This window comes from Choloepus didactylus, chromosome 21 (assembly GCF_015220235.1).
Source record: "Choloepus didactylus isolate mChoDid1 chromosome 21, mChoDid1.pri, whole genome shotgun sequence".
Classification (NCBI taxonomy): Eukaryota; Metazoa; Chordata; class Mammalia; order Pilosa; family Megalonychidae; genus Choloepus; species Choloepus didactylus.
The window spans coordinates 27,218,092-27,239,551 of NC_051327.1; the positions used below are offsets into that span (position 1 = coordinate 27,218,092).

The 21,460-nt window shown below is 52.5% G+C and overlaps 3 protein-coding genes across 4 annotated transcripts in view; 1 reads left to right on the forward strand and 2 right to left on the reverse strand.

The window, feature by feature from the left end:
* Positions 1 to 296: 296 nt before the first annotated feature.
* POLR3K (RNA polymerase III subunit K) lies at positions 297 to 4,288 on the reverse strand. The gene is made up of 3 exons (XM_037814551.1): positions 4,099 to 4,288; positions 1,822 to 1,909; positions 297 to 755 (listed from the first exon to the last, which is right to left on the reverse strand). The coding sequence occupies exons 1-3, from the start codon at positions 4,207 to 4,209 to the stop codon at positions 628 to 630; spliced, it is 327 nt and encodes a 108-aa protein (XP_037670479.1). The 5' UTR covers positions 4,210 to 4,288; the 3' UTR covers positions 297 to 627.
* A 148-nt stretch (positions 4,289 to 4,436) lies between these two features.
* Positions 4,437 to 6,828, forward strand: SNRNP25 (small nuclear ribonucleoprotein U11/U12 subunit 25). The gene is made up of 5 exons (XM_037814720.1): positions 4,437 to 4,636; positions 5,212 to 5,302; positions 5,492 to 5,597; positions 5,974 to 6,048; positions 6,474 to 6,828. The coding sequence occupies exons 1-5, from the start codon at positions 4,595 to 4,597 to the stop codon at positions 6,529 to 6,531; spliced, it is 372 nt and encodes a 123-aa protein (XP_037670648.1). The 5' UTR covers positions 4,437 to 4,594; the 3' UTR covers positions 6,532 to 6,828.
* Positions 6,829 to 7,324: 496 nt separating this feature from the next.
* RHBDF1 (rhomboid 5 homolog 1) overlaps positions 7,325 to 21,460 on the reverse strand; it is a 35,758-nt gene continuing 21,622 nt past the window's right edge. Inside the window, exons 2-18 of one of the 2 annotated variants that reach the window (XM_037814719.1) lie at positions 13,631 to 13,776; positions 13,431 to 13,561; positions 12,447 to 12,660; positions 12,014 to 12,223; positions 11,804 to 11,926; positions 11,575 to 11,732; positions 10,851 to 11,108; positions 10,673 to 10,784; positions 10,496 to 10,570; positions 10,253 to 10,414; positions 9,576 to 9,676; positions 9,383 to 9,446; positions 8,923 to 9,017; positions 8,639 to 8,714; positions 8,471 to 8,571; positions 8,188 to 8,341; positions 7,325 to 8,009 (exon numbers count right to left, since the gene is read on the reverse strand). In XM_037814719.1, coding sequence (XP_037670647.1) covers positions 7,590 to 8,009; positions 8,188 to 8,341; positions 8,471 to 8,571; positions 8,639 to 8,714; positions 8,923 to 9,017; positions 9,383 to 9,446; positions 9,576 to 9,676; positions 10,253 to 10,414; positions 10,496 to 10,570; positions 10,673 to 10,784; positions 10,851 to 11,108; positions 11,575 to 11,732; positions 11,804 to 11,926; positions 12,014 to 12,223; positions 12,447 to 12,660; positions 13,431 to 13,561; positions 13,631 to 13,747 — 2,571 coding nt within the window. In that variant the 5' untranslated portion in view covers positions 13,748 to 13,776 and the 3' untranslated portion in view covers positions 7,325 to 7,589. Of the gene's footprint in view, positions 8,010 to 8,187; positions 8,342 to 8,470; positions 8,572 to 8,638; positions 8,715 to 8,922; positions 9,018 to 9,382; positions 9,447 to 9,575; positions 9,677 to 10,252; positions 10,415 to 10,495; positions 10,571 to 10,672; positions 11,109 to 11,574; positions 11,733 to 11,803; positions 11,927 to 12,013; positions 12,224 to 12,446; positions 12,661 to 13,430; positions 13,562 to 13,630; positions 13,777 to 21,460 lie in introns of both variants that reach the window. The other variant, XM_037814718.1, reaches the window with a different exon arrangement.

Here is a 21,460-nt window from a genome sequence, read left to right on the forward strand (position 1 = left end):
CTGGAAAGCAAATCAAGGAAGATTTAAAAAGTGAAATAAGGAATAAGCACAGAAATAATAAAGATACTTAAATCCATGTTATTAGCATTTTGTCACCAGTTTGACCTGAGTGGGTGGTAGTCCACTTCAGAAACACTGTGATTTGGAGTACATCGGCTACTTCTTAAGGCATTTAAAACACGGAGAACATAATATTAAACTTCCATTTTAATTAAACATTCAGAATAAATGGTGATTAAATAAGCTTGCAAGTATCATTTAAATATTCAGAGGCACGTACTGTACTAAATCAATACTAAATTAATAAACTTCACTTTACTAGTTGTGTAAACAGCATTAAACATTTAAGAGTGTTGGCTGATGGCAAAGGAATGTCAGTTCCCCAACACAGGTAGTAAGAAACCAGCAGGACCTGACAAGGAGCATGTGTAGTAATGAGTGTCCCCCTACATACAAAAACACGACCAGCAGATGGGCCATGTTTCCAGACACCCTGGCACCCGCCCCATCAGGGTGAGGTGCCACCACAATCAGGCACACAGCACTCAGGATGCGCTTTGTGCTCCCAGCTGGGAACCCATCCCGGCACCCAGTAAACAGGCTGCTACAACTGCCAGCGAGCCAGGCCTAGTCCCTCCAGCGGTGCCCACACTGGGCATTGCAGCACTTGTAGAAGGTGGTCATTGGCTCATCCGCAGAGCGGGTCTGAAGTTGCATGAAGTAGGCTCGAGGATGTTCACATTTGGGACACGGCTCTGACAACAAGAAAAACAAACAAGTGACCCACTTGATACAAAAATGATGCTCAAGACCAATACACCTGTTGGAAGCAGTGTTCCACTGAAGGCCGTGAAAGAGCGGTGAAAGCCCTCCGCTAACCTGGTCTCTCCTGCCAAGGGCACCTCACACCGTGCTGAGAAGTCTGTACGCAGCGGCCTTATTCCCACTCGTCTTCCCGTCCTTGCTCAGAGGACGCGCATCACTCCAACTCGTCCTCAGAGACCTACAGCGCCAGGTGTCCCTCAGCTGCTCCGATCACTGTCACCACACACCCGCTCCCTTTCAAAGTGCCTCAAGGCACACATTTACCTTCAAAATGACTTCACTTTGAGACACTGGTCACGCTCTTGAAAGTAAGTGACCTTTCCACTATTTTCATACTAGAGACGTAGTCCAGGTTTCAGTGACAAATTCTGCCAACACTAAGCTCACAGCCTGGCAGACCTGAAGGTTCCTCCACAGGGAAAGAAGGGAGCACTGCTCAGGAATTAGCTCGTCCCCTCTCAGCACAGGTTGTGTCTCGAGCTCTCCCCTCTCCTTCCCTGCTCACACGTACCTCTCAGAACTGAATACACTTGAAAGAAGAGTGCAGTTTCATGTTCCCTGTTATCAACTTCTAAAAATCGGTATCAGGATAAAAGACCGTAGGTTTCTGACGACTCTGGTTTTTATTACTGCAGTTGTTGTCAATGCCATCAGAGCTAGCACCTGTGAGTGCTTTCTACCTGCCAGACACCCCGTAACTCACTTTATCCTCTCACAACCTGTGAGTGTGGACTGGCCCCAGAGGTCACGAGACTCAACCAATGTCCACGGGAAGAGGTCAGCCTGCGAATCTAACCCAGGTCTGTGTGTGCTCCAAGGCGTGTATCAATAACGCTAGTATAATAAATCAATTTTTAAAGAAGAAAAGCAATAATATACTTTTTACTCTTAGGAGCTCCCACTGGTTACGTACATCATCATAAACCCTGACACAGTGGCACGGTCAGCACCTCACACTCATCACAGCGCATTAACGGAAAAAGTTTCCCTGCTCACCTGCGGTAGAGTCGACATTCTCCCAGGCAGCTGCTCCCCCGAGCACATCATCCACTTCTTTCAGCTTTGGATACTTCCGGCTTGTTACCTAACAAACAAGTTTCAGACTCTTTGAGTAAGTGAGCGGTACAGACCCTGGGCTCCAAACCACAAGTGCCCTCGAGATACAAGTGCCTGTGCTCAGACCAGGCCGTGGCCTCCACTGGAATTCAGAGATCCCATGATCAGGGAGAGAGATTCGGCAGCCAGGGGTGACCTCCGTAAGGTCAGTGGAGGCACAGAGCAGGAAGGGAAACTGCCTTCAGTGTGACCCTCCTCCTCCACCCTCCAGGGTACCAGGAAACTCAAGATGAGAGAAACAAATACAACTGGAACCAAAGCACCACGGAGCTGGGCAGCCCAGTCACTCCGCCCATGCAGAGTTTCCAAAGCAGCCACACTTGGCTTCTCAACGGGTTTTATCAGGCATCCTTGAAACTTCAGGTTTATGTAAGTTTTGGACTCTAAACTCCCACAACACAGCTTACGGTCAAATAGTATGCAAACATTAAGAAGAATGAGGTCGCACCAGTATGCTCTAGTTCTAAAAAGTAAAGGTGTTAAAAACTCAACAATAAGAAAACAAAATGGGCCAATTAAAAAATAGGCGAAAGAGCTAACAGACACCTCCCGAAAATGATAAGACAAATGGCAAATAGCCAAATGAAAGGATGCTCAACATCACGTCATTAGAGAAATATAAATCACAAAACAAGGCACCACTGCACACTTATTAGAATGGCAAAAACTCGAAACATCGACAACAACAAACGCTAATGAGAAGGTGGATCAACAGGGGCTCTCATTCCTTACTGGTAGGATGCAAACTTGGACAGCCGGTTTGGAACAGCCTGGCAGTTTCTTACAAAGTTAAACAGAGGCTTACCACGCAATCAGCAATCATATGCCTAGGTCTTTACCCAAACGATTTAAAAACAGATGTCCATGCAAAAACATGCACATGAATGTTTATAGCCCCTGTCCTCATAATTGCCAAAAATTTGAAATGACCAAGATGTTCTTCACTAGAAGAATGGATAAATAAAACTGTGGCAATGGGGTGTTACTCAGTGATAAAAAGAAATGAGCAATCAAGTCATAAAAAGACAGGGAGGAAGCGTAAATGCACATTGCTAAATGAAAGAAAGCAGTCTGAAAAAAACTACATACTGTATGACTTCAACTATACGACACTGTGGAAAAGGAGAAACTACAGAGAGGAGAAAGACCAGTGGCTGCCAGTAACACGGGACGGGGGGCAGTGGGCGCACACGGCATTTTTAGGACAAACTTCTGGCAGATACCATAGGCGGATTCATGACATTATGCATTTGTCAAAACCTACAAACTATATAACATACAGAGTGAACACTACTTAAACTTATGGGCCTTAGGTAATAACCATGTATTAATAAAGGCTCATCAATTCTAACACATATACTATGCTAACGCAAGATGTTAACAATAGGGGAAACTGAGAAAAACCGGAAAGGGGGTATATGGGATGTCTCTGCACGATCCATGCAAGTTTCCTGTAAACCTAAATCTGTTCTACAAAAAGAAAAGTCTTAAGAAAAAAAGTACGGTGTTCGACATGAATCTCCAGGGGAAACTACAACTATCAACTTAAATGCAACGTGCATCATCCATTCACTGCTCTATGAGTTCAGATTAGATCAGAGGAGGGAACAAAACAGAAAAATCCCTGCTGCCCTGGAATTTACATTCTAGTGTTAACTTTGAAAGGTGCATAAATAAATTATATAGCATATTAGAAAATGAGTCCCAGGGAAAAAAATAAAACAGGGAAGGGGAGTATAATGGGGGAAGGGGCTGCAATTTTAAATGGGGTGACCCAGGCGCTCCCTCAGGGAAGCGTGAGCCGGGCAGAACCAGACGTGCAAAGGCCCTGTGGTAGCAGTGCCCTGTGCGTGCTGGGAGACCCTCCAGGCTGCAAACGAGCCAGGGGAAGAGCACCCGGAGGTGGGGACCAGGGCCGGGGTCAGCCGGCAGGTCCCGCGGGGGCGCCGGAAATCCAGCGAGGCGGAAGGAGCCGGTCAGAGGGTCCCCGCCAAGGCTGCGGCCTGGCCCCGGTGGCGGCCCGGGCTGAGAAGCGGCTGGATTCCGGGCGAGCCCCAGGTCAGGGGAGCGGGCGCGAGAGAAAGAGCGCCGAGGGCCGACGCGCGGGCGCCGGCGACCAGGCTGCTGTCGCCGAAGCGGGCCGCCGGCGGGACTCACCTTGCGGGTGATGTTGTGCACGTAGGGGCAGGTGTTGCAGGCAAAGCGGTGGCAGCGCTGACCCTCCTCCACGATCAGCCCGTTCCCGCAGCCCGGGCAGAAGAGCAACATGCCGGCGGCGCCCGGCAGCCTCTACGACCCCCGCTTCCGTTCAGCTCCCGGGGCCGATGGGCGCCAACGTCCGCCACCTCGAGCTCTCATTGGTCCTTCAGCTCACCAATAGACGGGCCGCTAGCTGTCTCGCTCCTCCCATTGGTCACGATGGCCGCCCGTCCTACAGGTGCACCAATGGCCTGCCTCCCTCGCTCTGCGCGCTGCGGTCCCCGCGCGTGCGCGCTCTGCCGCCCTCGCGCAGACCGCAGGCGAAGGCCGGGAACGCGCCGCCCTGGCCGAGGCGGGGGTCGGGGCGCGGCCCCTGGCGCCGGAGGACGAGGAGGACGAGGAGGAGGCGCTGCCGCACTCGGAGGCGGTGGACGTGTTCCAGGAGGGTCTCGCCATGGTGGTGCAGGACCCGCTGCTCTGCGATCTCCCCATCCAGGTGCGCGGGGCGCGCCAACCGTGATTTGGGCGGAGTAGACGGCGTTTTATCGCCGTGGGTGTGAAAGTCGAAGTTAATGCAGAGAAAACCTTCGCGGTCAACAAATTCTAAAGACGAGCAGCGTTGCTGACTTTCCCATTAACGTTGTGTCGAACTGTCGTTTGTCTCCGGTAATGGGGCCCGGAGTAATGGGGTAAAGGGTGCGCGTTTTGGAGCCCCGTACGCTTTGCGCCCTGGCCCTGGCCCTGGCCACCACGGGCTCGCAGCGTGAACGAAGCGTCAGGCCCGGCGTCCTTGCCCTGCACAGCCCGGGGGCTGTAGGAAGCCCAGGCCTGATCGTCCAGGCGGCTTATTTTTCCTCCCGGTTTCCCGGAGCTTCTGTGCACTCTGGACCTTAAACAGAAAAACGTGGTAGAGCATGAGAAACTGGAGGATCTAACTTCTAGGCAAGACCCCTTTCCCTCCTTGCCCTTCATAAAAGATGGCGACCACTTGTGACCGCTGTCGGCTCTTCTTTGTTGTTCAGGGTGGTGGAGAGAAGCAGGACCCCCGTGCCCACCCTTGCTCTTTTCTAGGTGACTTTGGAAGAGGTCAATTCCCAGATAGCACTAGAATATGGACAGGCAATGACGGTGCGTGTGTGCAAGACGGATGGAGAAGTCATGCGTGAGTGATGCTGCCCCCCTCGGGCTGAGCGGGCTGCACGTCCACAGGGACAAGGTCTCAGCAGGGGCGGGCAGTGAGAAGACCCTCTGCCACGCCCAGTGGGGTGGGGGTGACCACAGACCCATGGCCCGGGGTTCCGAGTGTCAGTCCCCACCAGGGGTCTTGTCATGTTTATGTCCCTGGTGGCAGCGGTGGTCGTGGTGCAGAATGCCACAGTGCTGGACCTGAAGAAGGCCATCCAGAGACATGTGCAGCTCAAGCAGGAGCGGGAAGGCGGCAGTCAGCACATCAGCTGGTGAGTGGGCAGCGGCTCCTCCTCCACAGCTTTCCTGAGGCAGGCATGGGTGCCACGGAAAGCAGCCCAGCTCCGGGTGCTGCCATAGAGGGCACAAAGGGTGAGCAACACGCTCCTGTTCTCCTCCCTCACCTGCGCCGTCCTCATCTGGGCCCCTGGATGAGTCTCAAAATGGCCTCCATGTTACCGGCAGTGCCACTGTCAACAACCCCGTCCCCTCGTTGCCTGGTTCTGCATCCGGGGGGTTTGCCTTTGGAGAACAGCTCTTCCTTGGAGTCACAGGGTGCACTGGTGCAGGAAGAGCCCAGGAGAGGCTGTCTGCCCCAGGCCCCACAGTGCTGAGGCAGCACAGCCTTCACCTGAGTCCCTCCCGCAGGTCCTATGTGTGGAGGACATACCACCTGACGTCTGCAGGGGAGAAGCTCACAGAGGACAGGAAGAAGCTCCGAGAGTAAGTGCAGGCTGGGTCTTCAGCCCCTGGGAGCATCTGGTCCTTGGTTGCCTCTAGGCCCCCTCCCAGACGGAAAGAACTGAGAGCATATCGGTGCTGTTGGCTTCCTGAGGAAGTCCCTGATGGCACTTCTGGGGAGCTGGGTCTCAGCTCTCCCTGTGTGGGGGAAGGCAGGCAGAGGAGCAGGCTCGAGAGCCCTGTGGATCTCACCAGCATGAGAACCTTGTCTTGGGGGACTGTGATGGGCTGGGGGCTGCATGTGTGGAGGAGAAAGCTGCCCCAGCCTGTGCAGCCTGAGGCTGCAGACTATGGCTGCACACCTGCCCTGCCCCCCATCCTGCTTTCCGAGTCTCTCACAGCCTTGGGTGGGGACTCCCTGGGGTACTTCTGCAGGGCAGACACTTCTCTCTTTCCTTGTCTTTCAGTTATGGTATCCGGAACCGGGATGAAGTCTCCTTCATGAAGAAGCTGAGGCAAAAATGAACAGCCAGACAAGGATGGCTCTATTTGCTAGTGGTTGAGTCCTAGAGTCACTGCCCATTTTCATGGAAAGGCAGGTTGAGGTGGCCTCACCCCCAGGTGGGCTCTGTTTCTCCCCTTTCCTCCAGCTGGAACTGTTGGCAGGAGCCCTGGGCCTCCTGGGACTGGCTCGTTCCTCTCCTGCTCAGGTCGGCCTGAGACTGACACCCACCCTGGCCCAAACATCCTGAGCAAGTGGTGGAGCCGAAGGAGCTGTGGGTCTGGCTCTGTTTACAAAATAAATCTGCTTTTCAGTTTGAAGATTCAAAAAAGCCACCACACCCTGGGCAGGAGGGGGCAGGAGGGACCAGGATTGAGGAGGGGTCAGCGAGGGAGTTGGTGCGGAGACCATAAACCCTGTTCCTGTGACCTGTGCAGGCAGGAAGGAATCAAAGCAGAGCGTTGTCCTTCTGTCTGTACGTGCGGGAAGAGTAAGGGCCTGGGTCCTGGCGACCACAGTGGGAGTACAGCCCACACAACCACAACCTTGCCCTCCAGCCCACACCCCATGGCTTTCCCGTGGCTGCGATCTCACCAGGCTCAATGGAGGGGGGTCCCCAGCAGGGATGAGGACATGCCTGGGTGTCCTTGGGTTCTTAGCCCACCCTCACCTGCCAGTCACTAAGGAAGGAGGGGACCAGTGCAGGCACTGGGAGGCGAAGGAGCCTGGCCCAGGAACTGGAGGCCGGAGGCGGGGGCCCTGGGCGTGGAGGGCCTCACTGGCTGTCCAGCCAGAAACCAGAAAGGAAGAGACAGCTTGTGGTACATTAATGGCAGCTAAAACGCTCCCAGTCCATTTATTGGCCACATGAGGTGGTTGTCAGGAGACTAGTTAAAAGGTAGTTGCAAGAACTAGTTATAAACCCCAGCAGCATGAGGGGTTCAACAGATATAAACAAGGCACAGAGGTTGTGTTTGGAGGACACCCCGTCCTGCTCAGAGCAGGTAAAGTCCACAGGCTGCCAGGCTGGGTGGGTTTTGCCTGGCCCTGGCCTGAGCACCGGGCCACCCTGCAGCCTGGCTCAGTGGAGCTGAGCGTCCAGCTCGTACTTTTCGCAGAACTTGTCAGTGAAGGGGATACAGGTGAGGAACTCGCACCACTCGCAACGGACGGGGTAGACGTAGAAAAGGACCACCAGGCCAGCGAGGAGGCCCAGGAAGATGGCCTGGAACACGATGATCTGGCAGCGCTTACGGTACAGGTCGAACTTGCCGAAGCTGATGTAGGGCAGGAAGGCGAAGGAGAGGAAGAGGCCACTGATGAAGCCTGAGATGTGGGCAAAGTTGTCGATCCAAGGCAACAGCCCAAAGGTGAAGAGGGAGAGCACCACGGCCAGCAGCTTGAAGAAGGCGCGCCAGGGCCGTGCCAGGATCTGCCAGCTCTGGAAGAGCTCCACGAAGAGGCAGGCCAGGATGCCGAACTGCGAGCCGGCCGGGCCCACCTGGGGCAGCAGGGTGGCCATGAGCCAGTCGCCGGCACTCTCAGGCCCCTCCCGGCTGAGCAAGCCTCTTGCACCCAGGGCCTCATCTCCTCAAGCCCCACCTCCGTGACCCACGGAGCCTGACGGAGAGGCTCCCAGGCCAAGCTCCGGAGGGTCCTCCCCTGAGGGGGCAGCTCACCTCAGCCCGGTATGGCAGAAAGATGGCACTGGCTAGGTTGCCAGTGATGCCGCTCAGCAGGTAGATAATGGAGATGCGATGCCAGCCTGCCAGCTTCTCCAGGTCCCGCAAGATGGTCATCTGGAAGCAGATGGACACCAGGCAGTGCAGGACCCTGTGGGCGGGAGGGAGGTGCTCAACAGGGAGTCGGCCCTCCATCACCTGGCCCCATCCCAGCCACGCCTCCCACCTGCCCAGCCCTGCCCAGCCCTGCCCAGCCCTGCCCAGCCCCAGCGTCACTTGCCCAGCGTGCAGGAAGAGGGAGAGCCACAGGCGGTAGAACTGGTCTGGCACCTCGGGGTTGAGGAAGGGCAGGAGCCCACACACGTCGTCCATGCAGTGGACCTGCCCAGAGCTTCATCAGTGTCGGGGGCAGGGAGGGTGCGCCCCCATCCACCTGCCTGAGGCCTACCTGAGAGCACAGCGTGGCCTCCTCGTGGAAGTAGCCCCTCATGAAGTCACAGTACTCCCGGGAGGTGATCTCGCACCTGGAAGTCGGGCTGGGTGGGAGGGCGCCACGGTGCAGGGGGGGCCCCAGGGGCAGCTCCAGCCCCACTCGCCAGCCTCTGCCGGCTTCTCCTCACCCAGCTCCCCGCGGAATCTTGCCTGACTTCAGGTTTGGTGAGGGAGAAGGGCACAGCCCCGAGGCAATGCACTGAGCCCCGGGGCCACCTGCACATGCGCGGACCCACGAACCTGCCCTTGGAGCCGATGCAGCAGGGCCGGCCGGTGATGGCGCAGTCCATGTGGGGGTGGTTGGTGTGGTTCCCCGCGCTGCTTTTGGTACAGATCTGGGTCGCAAAAGGCGATGAGCTGGGTCAGTGCCTCCCCCAACCTTGGGGCCCACACCATGCTTGGGGGAAGGGGCAGGCTCTTAGGAGAGTTTTGAGTCCAGGGCTTCAAGCACGTCACTACAACCAAGCCTCAGTTGGCCCATCAGTCAAACTGGAACAATGCCATCTGACCTCCCAAGGGTGCAGAGCTCGCCTGCTCGAGGGGCAGGCACAGGTGGACAGGCTGGGTGATGCCCGGGGCACGGCATTTGGGTCTGTGGGTGGTGCTGAGATTGGGGCCCTCTCTGGAATCACCAATGGGTGAAATGGGACTCCCTTCCCCGTGAGGCAATGGTGACACCCACAACAACCCCCTGGCTCACCGGCCACTTGGTGATGTCATCGGGCCACTCATGGGGATCCTCAGAGGAAGGCTCATCACACACCCTGCACAAGCCCCGTACACGGTCAGACCCTGCTTCCCGCACCCTCATCCAACTTGACAAGGGTGGCACTGAGACCCTCTCCCCAGAGTTGTGGACAAAGGTGGGTGAATGAGGGACTAGTGGGACTGACCTGGGGTCCTGGTGGCAGACGGAGCCAAACTGTCTCTTGTGGCCAGCAAGGTCTGGGGCGCTGGGGTGCACAGGCCACTTCACCCACACGGCCAGCGTGGACTGGGGGGGACACAGGGCTCAGCCCCTGGTTGGGGCCCACCCCTCCCCCAGTGCAGTTAGGGCAGTGTGGAGCTCAGGGGATCAGGGGGCTGAGCAAGCCCACTGAGATCCTCCCCGCAGAGCCGACTGGCCAGCTGACACCCCCAACCCAACTTCCGGGAAATGGGCATGGCTTCGGGAGAGGTTTTCTTAGGAATTCAACAGCATAACTCCTCTTAGGTTAAAATTAGAAACAAACTCTGGGTCCAAAATCAGAGAAGTGGTATAACTGCTCCTCCACTGAAGACAATATAATGAAATGCTCACAACGAAAATTGATTGGTAAGAAAGATAAAGCAATCAGACACTTGCCCACAAACAAAACAACCTGAAAGCCCGCATCCTAATCAAAAGACACATTAAAAGGTGGTCCATAAATTAAAAACAAAAACAAAAAGCGGGGGTCTCTCGGGAGGAACAAGAGACGGATCTGGGGATAAACAGAACGAATGTAAAGAGAGGAGGCTCGTAGGGACCAAAGGCCCGAGGTCCGAAACGGAACCCGCGCGGGGCAGAGGCGGCCGCCAGCGCACGCACCGAGCACTCCTCCTCCGAGGTCTGCACGCAGCCCGAGCGGTCGTTGCGCACGCAGCAGGCCGAGTGCTTCTCGCGCTCCCGCGCCGCGCGGATGAAGCTGTGCACCTGCGGGTCCTGGCGCATGCAGGGCGAGAACTTGGCGCCCAGGTGGATGAGCGCCTCCTGCGGGCGAGGGGGAGGTGGAGCTGCGGCCCGGCCCCGCCCCCGGGCCCGCCCCCAGCCCCGGCCCGGCCCGGTCCTCACCGAGCTGGGCCCGATCCAGAAGTTCTCCTGCTGCACGTACTTGACGTTCTCGTAGACACCGCGGTTCCGCAGCACCTGGGGGCGCGAGGGGCGGGATCAGGCCAAGCCGCCTCCTGCCCTCTCCTTGCCGGGGCGGGAAGGGGTCCAGGGGCCGGGTCCCTCCCGTCTGCTGCTCACCGAGTCCACCGTCTCGTGCTGCGAGAAGCCCACGGGCGCGATGCCGTAGATGCACACGGCCAGGATGGTGACGAGCGAGTGCACGAAGGTGAGCCAGTAGGTGAAGAAGGGCCTGCGGGGCGGAGCGTCAGCGGGGGCCCCAACCCCACCCCGGCCCGCACCTGGAGCCCGCGCGCACCTGTGATCGTCCATGTCCTCGATCTGGCGCTTGACGTAACTGTCGATGCGCTTTCGGTAGGTGCGGTTGGTGAGCCGCCCCACCATGCCCAGCCCGTACGGCCGCTTCTCCCGGGCGAAGAGCTTGCGCACCGGCACCGCGATGCGCTGGCCCCGCCGCGGCCCCGCCGCGCTCACCACCTCCTGCCGCAGCCGCACCTTGGGCTGCGGGGCCGCCGCCGAGCCCTCCTTCTGCTTCCGCCAGCCGCGCTCCAGGGGCCTGGGGAGGGCCGTGGTCACCCTCCACCCGATTCAGCCATCCCTCCCCAGCGGGTTCAGGCTCCCGTCTTTGTCCTGCCCCAGTCCTGGTGGAGACGCTGGGTGCGCTGCACAGCGTTCTGTCCTCATTGCCAGTCAGAACCACCACTGGCATCGAGGCCGGGCACGGCTCCTGGGCAGTTCGCACCTCGGCCAGCGGCAACCACGTCCTGCTTCTCCTCACCCCGCGATCCCGGTGGCCCCACTCCTCAGGCGGGCACGCGAGACTCGTCTGCACCCAGCCTCGGGTGCCCCAGCCACCATGACCCAGCTAGTCAACGAGGTGACCCCTTCCCTCAGCACTCCAGGCCAGGAGTCGCCAGCATGGTACCCCAGAGTCCGGACGCTCCTGACCGAATCCTCCCTCCAGGCCCCCCCACCGCCCTGCACCCCTGAACGGGTCCTCGCCGACCCCTGGCTGCACTCACAGCATCAGGTGGCTCCGCTCCAGCTCGCTGCGGTCCAGGGCCCCGCCCGTGAGTTCCGCCTGCTCCGGGGCCTTCTCCCAGTCCTTGAGCGCCGCCTCCGACGGGGACTCAAACACCTCGTCAGGGTATGTGGACAGCTCCTCGTGGAGGACACCTTCCTGAGCAAACACGCCCGGTCAGGGCCGGGCCGCAGAGGCGCAGGGAACGCGCCAACGCCCCGGGCTCTTACCCGCGCGAAGAAGGACGTGTCCAGCTCGTCGGGGAAGTCCGCGGTGTCCTCCTCCAGGAAGCTGGCAGGAGTGAAGCTTCGGCGCTGCGCCCGGCGCAACGTCCCGTCCCTAACCGAGCGGCCCTGTGGGCGAGGCCGTGAGCCCCGACGCGGCGGCGCGCCCGCCCCCACCCGCCCCAGCTCTGCGCGCACTCGCGCCCCCACGCCCACCTTCACCAGCGCCGCGGCCGCCCGGAAGCTCATCTTGGCCACCGATTCGCGCTTGCGCCTCCGCGGGAGCCGGTGGAAGCCCGAGCGGGAGCTGGAGAAGGAGCAGAGGGAGGCGGCGCCCGGCGTGACGGGCGTGTGCGGGGCGCTCAGGCCGTCGGCGGGGTCATCCGCCACACGGAAGGCCCGACCGCGGGCCAGCGGGTCGACGATCTGCCGAGTGGAGGGGACGCCGGGGTCAGGCGTGCGGGCGGCGCGGCTGCTGGGGAGCGCGGCCCCTGGAGAGCCGCGTGGGCCTTTGCGTGGCTGTTCCCGGGCCTGGGACGCTCTCCCAGCCCGAGGCTGGCTCCAAGGAGTGGGCCCCACACAGACCCTCCCCCTGGTCTCCTACCCAGACACTGGGGGGGGCTGCAAGAGGCATCGCTGGTGGGCTCACCTTCTGCATGCCCAGCTGGCAGGGCCCCACGTAGAGCGGGGGTGGGGTCTCGGCGCTGGTCAGCGACATGTTGTCCTGGCTTGGCAGGTCCAGCTCCCGCATGACCTGGGGCTTCAGCCTCCCGTAGCGTTGGCTACAGTGCCGGAGGCTCTTGCGCTGCCATTTCTGGGTGCTGTCACTGTCCTTGCTCACTCCAAACCAGTCAGCGGTGCCCCTGCCATGGGAGAACCCCAGCGTAGGGCAGCCTGACCCCTTCCCAGTCACTCACAGGCAGGGGACCCAGTGGACAACATGTGACTGAGAGGAGGTGGGGTTTGGGCCTTGGTTACCCCCTATTCGGGCTATTAGCTAACCCGAAAGTCTCCTAGAACTGTGGGCGCTGTGCCCTGCTGAGCACCTCACACAGGCCAGGGGAGGAGAGCCAGAGACCCGGCAGACAGCCCAGCAGCTGTGGGCAGGGACACCATAGAATTCAGGCAGTGGTGCCTGCAGGCCCAGGCAGGCGGCCCACAGCCCTCGGACATGCAAACAACACGCTGCCAGCACCTGTCATTAGGAGGCCCAGGGGCACACCACCGTGCTGGCAGCCACCGGGAAGCCACACGCCGTGCACATGCTGGCACACAGCATGCACCTGCTGGCACTTGCCGGCACACTCACACCCTGCCTGAGATACCTGAGCAGAGACCGAGAGAGAGACCAGCGCTGCGGGACAGCCCTGCTGGCAGCCCGGGGACCCAAGATGGGCAGAGTGTGGACGTGATCAAAGTGCACCTGCCGGCTGCTGAGGGGCCAGAGCAGTTAGGGTGGGGGAAACAGAGAACAAAAGAGCAAGAGCTAAGGGGGGTAGAGGGGTGACAGCAGTGGTGCCTGGAGGAAGAGGAGGATGGGGTGAAGTGGGCAGGACCAAGGACAGCAGGGTCAGTGCCCATTCCCAGCCCCAGTGCCCAAAGGGGACAGCCCCCGCCCCGCCCCCCAGAGTACCTGCGAATAGTCTGCGTGATGGACATCTGGCGCTGCAGCACAGCCCGCCGGTACTCGTGGTGGGGCGAGGGGACACGGGCGGTCTCGGCCGGCATGCTCACACTCCGCAGGAAAACCTGGCGCCTCAGTGGCTGGGCGGCGGGCGTCACAGTGAGGAGGCTGACAGGGCACCCCTACAGCCCCCACTGGCCCAGGCTTACCGGCAGGAAGCTGGGTTCCTCGACCGCTGGGGGAGCCACAGCCGGGATGTCCAGCTTCAGCCAGGGTGGCTTCTTGCGCTGCAGGCTGCTGGCACTGTCTCTGCGGACCTCACTCATGGTTCCAGGTGCAGCTCAGGGCTGCAGGCCTGTGGAGAGAGCAGTGTGCTGTTCAATAGCAAAGCTGAAGGACCTCCAGAGGCTCCTCCGGGCTGCACCTGGGGTGGGGGGCAGTGCAAGGGGCTCCCATTGCTGGAGCCCTACTACGTGCCAGGACCGGTGCCCGTTGACGGCACGCTCTACACCCGCCTCGCTCCTCCCGACAGATGGTGCCGGGCAGGTACCAAGGCCTCAGGCAACATCAATCCATGTGACAAGTCTCTGAGCACCCACCACACACCAGACACCGTTCAAGGTGCCCAGGACACAGCAGTGGAGAAATGAGAAAACAAAAGCACAAAAATCCCTGCTTTCCATTTAGGAAGAAACTCACAACTAAGCTTGTGAGTTCACTGTTGAAAAAACTTACTGTTGAAAAACTCTTTCTCAACAGTAGGAGACTGAAAGCCTTCCCCCTAAGATCAGGAATGAGACAAGGATGCCACTTTCCCCACTGCAATTCAAGATTGTACTGGAACTTCTAGTCAGAGTAATTAGGCAAGAAAAATAAATGTCATCCAGGTTGAAAAGGAAGAAGTAAACCTACCTCTATTCGAAGGTGACATGATCCTATAGATAGTTTTCTATCTATAAAATAGAAATAAATACAAAATCCCAAAGAACCCATAAGAAAGCCATAGAACTAATAAATTCAGCAAAGTGGGAAGGTAGAAGATCAACACCAAAAAAGCAGTTCTCTTCCTATACATCAGCAATGAACAACCTGAAAAAGAAATTAAGGAAACAATTCAAATAGCAGCATTATTTACAATAGCCAAAAGATGGAAACAACCCAAACATCCATTGACAGATGATGGGAAAATAAAATGTGGTCTATCCATAGGATGAAATACTATTCAGCCATAAAAAGGAGCAGAGCGCTGACACAGACTACAACATGGATAAACCTTGAAAACATGCTAAGTGAAATAAGCCAGGCATAAAAGGACAAATATGTATGATTTCACTCATAAAAAATATCCAGAAAAACCAAATTCATAGACAGAAAGTAGATTAGAGGTTGTTAGGGTCAGGGTAGGGGGAATGAGGAGTTATTGATGAATGGGGAAAGAATTTCCATTATAGAGGATGAAAGATTTTGGTAATGCAAGGTGGTGATGGTAGCACAACATTGTAAAAATAATTAATGCCACTGAATTGTACACTTGGAAATGGTTAAAATGGAAATTTTTATGTTATATATGTATGTGTGTGTCATCACAAACATAAATAGAAAAATAAATAAAACAATTCCATTCACAATAGCATCTAAAATGATAAAATACCAAAGTATAAATGTAACCAAGGAGATGAAAGACTAGTACACTGAAAACTTCAAAACATTGTTTAAAGGAGTTAAAGAAGACCTAAATAAATGGAAAGACATATTGATGGATTGGAAAACTTAATATTGTTAAGATGTCAATACTACCCAAAGTAATCCACAAAGTAATCTACAAAATCTTAGAAATGAAAAAGCCAATCCTCAGATTCATATGTAATTGACCCTGAATAGCCAAAATAATAATGAAAAAGAATAAAGTTGTAGGACACACACTTACCAACTTCAAAACTTACCACAAAGTTACAGTCATCAAAACAGTGTGGACTTCTAGTTAACCAAGCTTCAATCACTGCAGCGCACTGGGGATGGGAAACTCTATTTCAAAGTTCAAAGGGAGTACAGCGGGATTTCCAATCCCTGCAAATGGGGGGGGGGGGGGGGTTCCTAATGCCAGGAGCACATGCCCAGGAAAAGGCATAGGGTCAGCTGAGAAAAGAGGATTCCGTTTGCTTTCACTTCAGGCAGATCTCGATGGGCACCAGTCAATGCAGAGCCAATTGGCAGACTGTCAGAGGTGTCTCTTGCATTGGTTTGTTTGTTTTTGGTAGCTACTGGCACTCAAGGAAAGCTCTGTCACACCATTAGCTCAATACAAACTTAGGAAAAGACAGCTCAGAGACTAAATCCCAAAGTTCATACATTTAAACATTAAAATGCACTGTGTGCAAAAAAAGATTACAAGACAAAGAAACAGGAAATGATGGCCCATTCAAAAGAAGATAACAATTCAGAAACTATCAGTGAAGAAGACCAGATTTTGGACATATCAGATACTTTAAAAAATGATATTCAATATGTTCAAGGAGATAACGGAAAACACAAAGAGCTAAAGGATATCAAGGAAACAATGAATGACCAATATGAAAAAAAAATCAATAAAGAGATAAAAATTTCAAAAAGGAACCAAACAGAACTACTAGAATTGAAGACCACAATAAGTAAAATGAAAAATTCCCTAGGTTTCAACAGCAGAACGGTGCTGGCAGAAGAAAAACTGGTGAACTCAAAGATAAGACAATAGAAATGTTTCAGGCTGAGGAGAGAAAGAAAAAGGAGTGAAAAAAAGAGACCCACAGGACACCATCAAGCACACCCACATATGTATTATGGGAGTCTCAAAGGAGAAGAAACAGAGAAAGGGGCAGAGGGATATTTAAAGAAGAAATGGCAGAAAACTTCCCAAATTTAATGCAAGGCATGAATATACACATTCAAGATCCCCAAACAGGATAAATTCAAAGGGAAACATACCCAGACCCATAGTAGTCAAACTGTTTAATGTCAAGGAGTAGGAGAGAGTTCTGGAAGCTGCAGGTGAAAAAAATATGTACAAAGGAGTCCCAATAACATTAAGTGCCGATTTCTCATCAGAAATCATGGAGGCAAGGAGGCAAAGAGACAAAATATCTAATGCACTGGAAAAAACAATTGCCAACCAAGAATTTTATTTCTGGCGTGAATGTCTTTCACAAATGAGGGCAAGATTAAGACATTCCCATATAAACACAAGCTGAAGGAGTTCGTTACCAGTGGATCTGCTCTCCAAGCAAAGCTAAAGGGAGAGCTTCTGACTGAAAGGAAAGGACACTGCACAGTGTATGGAAGGAGCATAAAGACATAAATATCACCAGTAAAGGTAACCATATGGGTAATTATAAACACCAGTGCTATTGTATTTTTTGGTATGTAACTCCACTTATTGCTTCTTACAGATTCTGAAATGCAAATACCTAAAATGTAATGATAAATCTACAGCTTTGGCATACAGTGTATAAAGATATAATTTATAATGGGTACAATTAAAAATGTGGGGGCATGGAGGGATATAGGAACTGTGTTTGTGTATGCTATTGAAGTTAGGTGGTATCAAATCAAACGTAACTGTTAAGTTTGAGCCCCAGGGTAAACACAAAGAAAAATCTGAAAAACATATGGAAGGAAATGAGAAGGAACTTAAATGGTACACTACAAAAATCAAATAAATACGAAGTAGGCATTAACAAAGAATTGAGGGACAAAAAAGGCACAAGACTTACAAAGACCTAACAGCAAAATGGCACAATAAGACCTCAATTATCAATAGTTACTTTAAAGTAAATGGATTAAGTTCTTCAATCAAAAGGCAGAGATTGACAAGATGGATAAAAGAGTATGACCCATCTACATGTTGTTTTTGAGGGACTCACCTTAAATTCAAAGACATGAGTAGTTTTAAAATGAAAGGATGGGGGGAAATATACTAAGCAAATAGCAACCAAAAGAGAGCTGGGGTAGCTCTTTTATCAGATAAATATCAGATAAAATAGACTTACAGTAAAAACTGTTAATGAGGGACAAAGTAGGACACTATATACTGATGAATGGATCAATAAGACATAACAATTATAAATGTATATGCACCTAACAGCAGGGCACCAAAATATATGAAGCAAATACTGACAGGTTTGAAGGGAGACTACATGATAGTCACAGACTTCATTACAACACTTTCAACTATGGATAGAACATCTAGACAGAAGATCAGTAAGGAAATAGAAGACTCAATACTGTAAAACAAATAGAAGTAACACACGTATATGGAACACTTCTCCCAACACCAGCAGAAAACACATTCTTCTCTAGCACACAGGGGTCATTCTCCAGGATAGACCATACATTAGGTCGCAATAAATTTAAAAATACTGAAATCATACAATGTTTCCTCTCCACCCACAATAAAATGAAGCTAGTAACAGAGGGGAAAATGGAACATTCACAAATATGTGGAAATTAAACAACCATTGGGTCAAAGAAGAAATGACAAGGGAAATTAGGAAACATCTTGGTGAATGAAAATGAAAATACAAGTGTGAACAACATATATTGGAACTCTAAGTTCTGCATGATTTTTCTGTAAACCTACAACCAAATCAGAGACTTAACCTCATACTCGGAATATCTAGAAAAGGGAGAGCAAACCCAAGCTGAAGTGAACAGAAGGAAGAAAATAACAAAGATTAGAACAGAGATAAATGAAATAGAAATAAAAATAATAGAAAGATCAACAAAACCAAAAGCTGGTTCTCTGAAAAGAATGATAAAATCAAACTTTTAGCTAGACGAGAGGGAGAGGGAGGAGAGAGAGAGGGATGGCAATGGGGGGAGACAGATGACTAAAATAAAAAATGAAAGGGGGGACATTACTATTGGCCCACAGAAATAAAAAGGGTTATAAGAGGATACTATGAGCAACTGTATGCCAACAAATTAGAAAACCTAGAATGAATGGACAAATTCCTAGAAAAACGCAAAGTACCTCTACTGACTCAAGAAGAAACAGAAGATCTCAACAGACCAAGAGCAAGTAGACATTGACCAGTAATCAAAAACTTCCCTAAGGGATAAGAGCTATGGGGTGTTTTGGGTTATGATAATTGTTTAAAACTGAGAGTGATGATGATTGTACAGCTAAGTGAGGATAATGTGAGACATTGTTTATTTTGAACAGAATATATGCTATATGAAATTCGGAACCTCCTACTTAATAAGTCAAGCCCTCTCATGGAACTCACTGCTATAAAGGAGAGGCTAAGCCTACCTAAAATTAAGCCTTGGAGTCACCTCCAAAGAACCTTTTATTGTCAGATGTGGCCTTTCTCTCTCTAAGCCCAACTCTGCAAATAATTTCACTACCCTCCCCCGCTATGTGGTACATGACTCCCAAGGGAGTGAGTCTCTCTGGCGACATGGGACACAACTTCCAGGAATGAGCCTGGCCCTAGCATTGTGCAATTGAAAATGCCTTCTTGACCAAAAGGGGGAAGAGAAATGTAACAAAATAAGGATTCAGTGACTAAGAGATTTTGAATAGAGTTGAGAGGCTATCCTGGACGTTACTCTTATTCAAGCTTCAGCTGGATATTCCAAATGGCCACAATATGCGAATCCCAAATCACAGTAGACACAAAAACCCTAATGAATACCCAGGTCCCTATCTGAGACTCTATAAAAGTTTCACTCACTACATTTATTTTTCAGAAACTTAAAACCTCCAGAGAGCTCCTATGCCAGTTAAGTCCCAAAACCAAGAGGCAACAGCCTCTTCAAGATCATCAACCAGCTGCATCCCCTGCTGAAGACTGAGACAGTGATCAAATGGGAGGGGGCAGCAGCAACAGACAAGATAGTTTTTAACAAAGGATTATCGCTACTGAATCATTACACAGATTTCTTTTTATTCTCTAGTGTATTAGAACAGGTAGAAGGAAATAACTGGAATAGTGGAACAGGAACCCATAACATACTTTGTAATTTGCTCTATAATTCACAATAAAAGATGTTTAAACAAAACAAAAAAACACTGGATGAGTTGGTCACCCTACCTGGAACCCCAATGGCCAGCTTGGCCTTAACCAATTAAACAAGGAAATTTTTCTTGAAAAACAAAAACAAAAAAGGCCCCAACAAGAAAAGTCCAGGAAAACATGGCTTTACTGGTGAACTTTACTAAATATTCCAAGAATTAACACCAATCCTGCTCAAACTCTTCCAAAAAATTGAAGAGGAAGGACTTTCTAAGAGACCAACATCACCCTAAAAAAGCTAGACAAAGATACCACAACAAAAGAAAATTACAGGGGTGACGTCATCAACACGGCGAAGTAAACAGCTACTGAAAATTTCTCTCCAGAGATTCAACAAAACAAGGACAATTCCGAATTGTTTGAAACTCTGGAGGAGGATATAGACTGGAGAAGGACCCTGCAAATGCCGAATTGAAGAGAAGAATATCAGGTAGGAATCTTCCATCCCTGACCAGCCAGTCCTCTCCTCTCCCCCTCATCAGGCTCAGTGTGGGAAAGGCATAGAGTCAGCAGACGGGACCCTCCCACCACACACACAGACTATAACCTCTCGCAGTGATGAGACAAACCCCCACCATGTGAAGACCAGAGGGACAAAGAGATGGAGAAAACATGGACAGAGACTGTGTTTCCAGCCCTGGGTCTGAAAGCCCTTTCCCCACCCTTGAGGGAAGCAGCAGCCAGTGGCCGTTTTCTAGCCTTGGGGACGGCTGGAGTGCTGGGTCAGATGAGTGGGTACTCTGCCTAGGTGAAGCCTCACATTGAGCCAGATTTTGGCCGGGAAAATTTTGAAGGGGTAGGTTTCCCGCAGTTTCAGTTCACCTGTGCTTGGAGGCAGAGAACCCTTTGAGGATGAGTAAGTTATCAAACAGCGCCATCTTCCAGACAGTCTGGGGGGTGCAAGGAATTAAAAAACTTTAGAAGATGCACCAGACCCTTTCTTAACACGGCAGGAGCTGGTCTACATGCCCTGTATGGAAACCCGGCCCTATTTTGGCTGAGAAATATGGAAGACCCAACTGTCAAAGCAGGGCTCTAAAACAAACCCAGGTCGGAGAGGCGGGGCAAGATGGCAGACTGGTGAGCTGTAAGTTTTAGTTACTCCTCCAGGAAAGTAGGTAAAAAGCCAGGAACTGCATGGACTGGACACCACAGAGCACTCTGTCTTTGGGCATACTTCATACAACACTCATGAAAATGTCGAACTGCTGAGATCAGCGAAATCTGTAAGTTTTTGCGGCCAGGGGACCCGCGCCCCTCCCTGCCAGGTTCAGTCCCGTGGGAGGAGGGGCTGCCAGCTCCGGGAAGGAGAAGGGAGAACTGCAGTGGTACCCCTTCTCGGAAACTCATTCTACTGATCCATACTCCAACCATAGATAGACTGAGACCAGACACCAGAGAATCTGAGAGCTGCCAGCCCAGCAGAGAGGAGACAGGCATAGAAAAAAAAAAAATAACACGAAAAACTCCAAAATAAAAGCAGAGGATTTTTGGAGTTCTGGTGAACACAGAAAGGGGAAGGGCGGAGCTCAGGCCTTGAGGCGCATATGCAAATCCCGAAGAAAAGCTGATCTCTCTGCCCTGTGGACCATTCCTTAATGGCCCTGGTTGCTTTGTCTATTAGCATTTCAATAACCCATTAGATCTCTGAAGAGGGCCCTTTTTTTTTTTTTTTTAAATCCTTTTTTCTTTTTCTAAAACAATTACTCTAAGAAGCCCAATACAGAAAGCTTCAAAGAATTGCAATTTGGGCACGTCAAGTCAAGAGCAGAACTAAGAGAGCTCTGAGACAAAAGGCAATAATCCAGTGGCTGAGAAAATTCACTAAACACCACAACTTCCCAAGAAAAGGGGGGTGTCCGCTCACAGCCACCATCCTGGTGGACAGGAAACACTCCTGCCCATCGCCAGCCCCATACCCCAGAGCTGCCCCAGACAACCCAGTGTGACGGAAGTGCTTCAAATAACAGGCACACACCACAAAAC